The 7,543-nt window shown below is 25.1% G+C and overlaps 1 protein-coding gene across 1 annotated transcript; it reads right to left on the bottom strand.

Moving 5' to 3' along the window:
- Positions 1-6,575: 6,575 nt before the first annotated feature.
- Positions 6,576-7,543, bottom strand: Phum_PHUM512100 (uncharacterized protein; the record flags this gene model as incomplete). The annotated part of the gene is made up of 4 exons (XM_002431050.1): positions 6,576-6,677; positions 6,810-7,046; positions 7,125-7,318; positions 7,480-7,543. The coding sequence occupies 4 exons, from the start codon at positions 7,541-7,543 to the stop codon at positions 6,576-6,578; spliced, it is 597 nt and encodes a 198-aa protein (XP_002431095.1).

Below are 7,543 nucleotides of genomic sequence, written 5' to 3'. Positions count from 1 at the left end.
TGAATCAAATGGGATTTTGTTATATATATATATTTTTTCAACATTATTATTATTATTATTATTACTATTAGCAATGCTATTATTCCTGCCACGATGTTGCTTTGTGTCTGGGATGGGAAACCGTTCGCAAAGAAGAAGAAAAGGAAAAAATTAATCGTACTGAGAGCTCATAAAAATTTATCTTGCTTGTCTGTTTTTTTTTTTTTTTTTTTTTGTTATTTTCTATTTCTCTGTCTCTCTCTCTCTCTCTCTCTCTCTCTTTGATTATATTTTAATGAGTCATTTAATTTAGTCTGAAGAGAAAGTATTTATTTAAACGTACGTTCAGAAACAAAAAAAAATTATATATATATATATATATATATATATATATATATATATATATATATATATATATATTATATATTATATATTAAAAACGTGAACTCAGATTTATAATAAAAAACGTTTATTATTTTCGTATAAATGTATATGATATTATTATTATTATTATTATCGTTACGGTTATAATTAAATTAATTTTAGGTTGGGTAAAAAAAAAAAAAAAAAAAAAGCAAACTGGCTCGTGTATAGGGAGGGGAGAAAAAACAAAATAATGATAATAATAAATATAAGTCGTAGGGGGAAACGTTTAGAATTAAGAAAAGAAAAGAAAGTGTGTCGCCTTGCCGCAGAGAGCGATACAAATTATTATTATTATTATTATTTATACATAAAATAAGGAATAAAGTCGTTGTACATATGCATAAATATTCACTAGCATACAAACACAAACAAACATCCATGCACACACACACATACAAACACAAACACAAACAAACGCACTCACGCATACTTTTTGTTGTACATTACACAGAGTACTGAGACTTTTTTTATATATTTATAATTTTTTATAGACTTGTTTGTTTTATAATAATAATAATAATGATAAAATGAATGAATGGAATGGGGGGGTGGGGGTGGGGAGTGGGAAATGCGGCAGCCATATTTGATTGATTTGTTATTGATTATTGTGATTATATTTATACATACATATATATATGAGAGATAAATGATTATGTAAAATAAAATGAAGTGTGGGAGAGAATAAAGTAAGGATTTGAGGGGAGGGGAAGGGGGGGAAAGAAGTAAAGAAAAGAAAAGAAGAAAGGAAAAATTGTGATTGTTAAATTGAATGTTTTATTATATTATACGTGAAATGATTATATGAATAAATAATAATAATTATAAAAAGAAAAATTTATTATTATTATCATTATTAATTAAATAATTATTTTTGTCGTCCTATCCCTTTCTGTCCCCCCCCCAAAGTAGTGGGGGGCCGTAACCGTAACCGCCGACGCGGTGGATTAAAAAAAAAAAAAAAATGACAAATTTATTATTATTTCGGGTTGTTATTCATACAATTAATGACGTAAATTGAAATTGTTGTGGGATGTACGAAATGCGTGCGTTTTTAACATACGCAAAAAGATGCGAACGTTCCTACGTTTGTCTGTTTGTTTGTTTGTTTGTTTGTTCTATTGAATGTGAGACTTACGAAGAGCGTCGCGGATTTAAAAAAAAAAATAATTTATCGTGTCATTGCCTCGGGATAAACTTGCCATTTTTTTTTTTTTTTTTTTTTACGGGGGAAGAGGGAAAAGGTGTGGAGGAGTAGAGAGGCAGGGAGGGAGGGGGGAGGGGTAGGATGATTGGTCGTTTACCAAAAGAGAAATTCAGATTTGATTTTTATCAATAAAAAATATTCGAATAAGAAAATTCGTTTGTTAATCAGGAAAGAAAGAAAAAAATTCTCACGTTTACGCCTTTTCCTTCCTTTCGCCGTCGACCCCCGCCCCGCCCCCTTTAGCCTCTCAACCTTAACGTCAAAGGTTAATGATAAAAACATATCGACGGCAGGTGAATTTTTTTTTTTTTTGTAAAACTGCGACAAAAATTTAGAATAGAAAAAAAAAGAAAAAAACGAACAACGTCAACGTCGAAAAGTTCAGGGGAGATCGATGTTCTTAATTTTTTTTTCATATTACAAGGTCTTCGCGTTTCATTGCCGTCGCAAAATTCGTAATCGTGTAAAAGAGCAGAAGACAAAAAAAAAAAAAAAAAAAACGCTGAACAAAGTTTGCAATCGAATCCCTCCCTCCCTCCTTCCCTCCTCCCCGCCCCTCTCAATGTTTAGCCTGCGACAAGATTTTAAATATTTTCCATTCAAATTTTTTTTTTTTTCTTTCTTTTCCGTTTGTATTCATCAACGTTTTTTTTTTTTTTTTTATTCTTTGTTACCGTAAATAAAACCGATCAGACGTTAAAATGTTTTTTTTTTGCTTATGTTTTATGTTTCAAGGATTCCGCCATGTATGATGATGTACCTTATTTTTAAATCAACCGTGAGGTAACACGATAACGTTTGTTTCGTTTGTTTGTTTTAAAAAATTTTAAACGTCCTCATAAATGCAAAAAGGAAAAGTAAAAATTTTTTTAAAAATTTCAAAATCCGACGGAGTAACCGGGGAGGGGGGGGGCAAAAAGGGGGAGGGGAGGAAGAGGCAAACGTCGATTTTTGGCTGTCCACATAAAACTATTATTATTATTAATAATAATAAATATATTTTTTTATGAAATTTCAAATCGTTTATTAACACGTGTGTCGTCATCGTCATCGTCATCGTCGTCGTCGTTTTATTATTATTATCATTATCATTATTATCATTTTTTTTATATTCATTTTCTTCTGCTAATAAATATTTCAACGATTTCATTTTTTTTTTTTTTTAAATAAAAATTGAAAATGTTTATGCGTCGATGAGACTTTGTTGTTGTTGTTGTTATTATTATTATTGTTTATCATTAACCGTTATCAGTATTATTATTATTATTATTATTATTTATTTACTGTTAGACGTGTCTGCAACGAGTTTTTTTAAGCGATTTCCTCGATTTCGTCTGCTAGCGTGCTCTTAATTAAATAATATGTTTGGGTTTGTCTACAAGGTCGATAGAGTAAAAAAAGGTGTTTAAACTTTTTTTTTTTCTCGAATAATGTTGCGAATTTTTTTTTTTTTTTCTATTTCCGTTTCCGGTTTTCCAATTGATCTCATTCATAAAATTTTATCGTGACGTAATTAGTGACGTAATCATTGATGAAAAATTAATACGGAGTCAAATTAAAACAATTTAATGTAATTTGATTTACGTTTTTTTTTTTTTCTTCGTTTTTCTTTTGTTTTTGTTTGTTTTTGTTTGTTTTCTACAATTTTCCGCGAGGATTTTTTTTTATTTGTAAAAATTTGTTTGTTATTTTCGTGATAATTATTTTTCTAGGGTTTTTCCGGTGATACATAAATCAAAAAAATTAAAAATAAATTTTTTTTGTCGGAAAATTTTTTTCATTTTTTTTTTTTTAACTGTTTTTTTATACTTAAGGTCGAAAAAAAAAAATCGTTTGCTTTTTTTTAAATTCATCAATAATAGGGGCTTTTTTTTTTTAAAAAAAAAAAAAAAAAAAAAAAAAAACGGAAAATTATTCTAAAAATAAATAAAAAATAATAATAATAAATCGTGTTCTAGTTTTACATTCGTTTAAATTTTTCTTTTTTTTTGCCGATTGTTTGTTATTGTTGTTGTTATTGTTGTTTATCCATTTTTGTCATATTTTCATCGTTATTTTTAATTTATTTAACAATTAATTTTTTTTTTTTTTTTAAAAACACAATAATTTTCTTTCTTTCTTTCGCTTTTCCCCCGCACGTTTTTTGTTTTGACTATTTTTTTTTTTTTAACAAAACATTAAATTATTATTATTATTATTTTGTTTATTTCGCAACCATTTTGTTTTCAAAAAATTTAATTTCGATTTTTTTTAAAGATTAAATATGGGGGCGGGGTTAATTTTAAAATTTATCGCTTTTTAAAAAAAAAATTTGCAACTTTCCTAAACTTTTTAACGGGAATTTTTGTTTTTTTTTTTTTTTTTTTTTTTTTTCCGTACATAAATTCCAGTTTTTTTTTTATTCGTTTGTTTGTTTGTTTGTTTGTTATCCCAACAACTCGTTCTTTTTTTTATTTTCGATTCCCCTTCTTCTCAATTAAAAAAAAAAAAAACGAAGCGTTTCATTTTATCGTTTAAAATAATTTTCTAAATCGTTCAGAATTGATGACAATTGCTAAACTTTTTGTAATATCATAAAATTATGTAAATTATTAAATATTGCGAATGCCAAAATTTTTTATAACAACAACAACAACAACCGTAATAATCATTTACAAAATTCGAAACCAACGTAAAAAAAAAAGGGGGTAATGATAATGATAATAATTGTACGAAATTGTGTTTCCATTAAAAACGTGGCAGCCATTTTATCACGACTCTCCTCCATTTTTTTTTTCTTATTAAATACTCATTCAAACTTATTGTAAAATATTTAACAACAGTAAGTAAAGCAATAAAAAAAAAACGTGGAACTAGAAAAGAGAGAGAGAGAGAGATAGAAATTTTTTAAAATTTTAATACAGGTGATGATGATGATGATGATTTGTTGTACATACGATAGAAGTTTAATATTAAATTATCACTTTCACTTGTAATTAAACCTTAAACGGGGTCAATGCCTGTGTAATGTAACACACACACACATTACACGCACGTACGCACTCAACGCACGTACGCACGTTAACTCACGAGAACGAAAATAAAATAATAATAATAATAATAATGAGGAAAAAAACGGAATCGAATCGATCGAATGGCTACAACATTACATTTCACTTTTTTTCGATTATTGATTTTTCAGCCATTTTTTTTCTCTCTTATTATTATTATTATCATTTCGTTTATTTTCCGTTTACCTAAACGTTTATTCTCGTCTGGTTTTTATTTAAACAAAATGAAAATGGATAAATTAAATAAAAAAAAAAAAAAAAGGAGAGTTTAAATAGTTTTTTGACCTTGAAAAATGAGATTTTTTTCTTGTCACCTCATACTATATAAAGATTTATGTAAAATGATTATTAAATAATCATCATCATCATCATCATCATCGTGGAATCGTTTTAAAGACGTTAATAGATTCGTTAATAAATAAATAAATAATAATAAATTAATTAATTACTTGTTAATAGTTTCCGTTTCGTTGTAAATTTTCTCGTGGTCACCAACTTTCCACATCGTGATTCTCGAATCGATTGTTTTATCATTATTATCATCATCCTAAAAACAATAAAAAATCGTTTGTTATTAATTAATAAATAATAAATAAATAAATGAAAATTGTTAACGAGTTATTATCATTATCATCATCACCTTAGATTGAAAAAATTTTAAATAAAAAAAAAAAAAAAAAACTTGATAACCGTAATGCCATTGAAAAAATATAAAACAAAATATAAAACTTGTTAAGTTAGGCCCAAAATTATTATTATTATTATTATTAATTATCAGGTTGTAAAAAAAAAAAAAAACAAAAGAATCGATCGATTTGTGAGCTTTTTTTTGGGGGGGGGGGTAGGGGAACTCAATAATTTAAATTTTTTTAGGGTGTGTATTATCATCACTATCAACATCACGTTTCGAATAAATCATTTAAATTTAAAAAAAACCTGAATTTTATTATTATTATTATTATTTGTTATGAAACACGTTAAATTTTTTAAAAGCGGAAATAGAAAACGATTTGAAACGGAAAAATTTTTAATTTATCACATAAAAAAAAAAAACAGTGGCGTGTTTAATGTTTTTTTTTACTTTTTTTTTCCTCCATAATTTTTTAAAATAATAATAATAATAATAATAATAATAATAATAATAATAATAATAATAATAATAATAATAATAATAATAATAATAATTAATAATCCCTGTTACGGATTTTAATAATATAATCGAAATAACTTTCGAAAATTTTTATTTATTATTATTTTTTATTTTAAACCGGAAATAAAAGTTTATTATTTCCTTTTCGTTTAGTTTTTATACTAACCCTATGTTTAAACTAGTTTTAAGTTTACATTTTCCAATACATTTAATTTATTTAAATAATGGAATTGTTAAACTTTTTTTTTTTTGTTAATGGTTTGTTTCGCAATTTAAAAAAAAAAAAACTTCATGGTCATGATGATGAAAACTCATTCACTGTAAGAAAATTAATAGCAAAAAAAAAATTATACATACATATGATAACAAAAAAAAAAAAAAAAAGTTTTATATTCGAATGAGAATCACCTTGTAGATTTCCTTTTATGAATAATTAAAATCGTACGTTCACTAAATATATATATATATATAAATATAAAATTCAGGTTTTAACATTTTTTAAAATTTTATTTTATTATAAAATTATTATTAAGAATAAGTATAAAAACAATATTAAATTGGCTCAATAACAACAAGAACAAAAAACCTTGTAGATTAAAAAAACTCATAAGCGATTTTAAATAATAATAATAATAATAATTTTTTTGTTTTTATTCATCGAATAAAATGTTGAAACATAAATATATATATATATTAAAAATATTTTTTATTAAATTGTAATGTGTATAATAATAAAAAAAAAAAAAAAATAATTAAATTTTCTCACTTAGCTTTGTTTGCATTGATCGTTTTCTTTCACAGATTTTAATTTATTTACTTCTTCTAATATTAATTTTTCCGATAAGATTAATTGTGGTGGTTTTTTATACTGAAAAAAAATAATAATAATAATGATAATTTGAGAGAATGGTTTTGATGTAAATTGTAACAATTAATAATAAATAAAAGCTTTTGTACAATTAAAAGGAATTAATATATATTAAGAGAATGTGATACTAACCGATATAATTAATGTGTTAAATTTATGCGAATAATCTATTTTATCTTGTTCTAATTTAACACCAATCCTTTCTAAATCTGGAACTCTTATTTTTTTAAAAAATTTTTTATTTTTAGTTTTTACAATGATACAATTATCATCTTGACTAGCTAAAACTGTATAATTGTCTATTGGATAAGGTAAGTTACGAATTCTCCATTCCAAACAATTTTTTGTGATTCTTGCTGTTGTCGTCGGCTAAAATAAATTAAAATGTAATGATTTTCTTCGATACATAAATGAATTTGTTATGGGTTGTATTGATTGTTTACTTACAGCTGTTGAAGATTCTTTTATTCCAGAATTTTCCATGTCTTCTTGAAAACATGGTTCTGGATCACCGATTTCAACTTCCCATTTGGGTTGTGAACCAAATTTTTTTGTCACTTTCCATGCTCTCCTAACGACAACATTTGTTTCCAAATTGTATTCTTCAACCATTTCTTGTCCATCGGAAAATTTAAAATGTACTTTTCTCCGACCTTTATATTAACAAAAAATATAAAACTTTTAATCAAAAGAATCAAATGTTTAAATTAATTATATAAATTGCATTTGAAGTATTACAATTAATTAAATTGTTTTTTTTTTTTTTTTATATAACCTCAAACGCGTGATATTTTCTTTTTACCGTCTTGTATTATACACGTTTTTTCTGAATTACTAATTGCCGTTAACCAACTTTGAGATGCCAT

The sequence above is a fragment of the Pediculus humanus genome, genomic scaffold (assembly GCF_000006295.1).
Source record: "Pediculus humanus corporis 1103172108281 genomic scaffold, whole genome shotgun sequence".
In the NCBI taxonomy this organism is placed as follows: domain Eukaryota; kingdom Metazoa; phylum Arthropoda; class Insecta; order Psocodea; family Pediculidae; genus Pediculus; species Pediculus humanus.
Note: the sequence above shows the minus strand (reverse complement) of the source record. Positions and strands in the feature narration are given on the sequence as shown.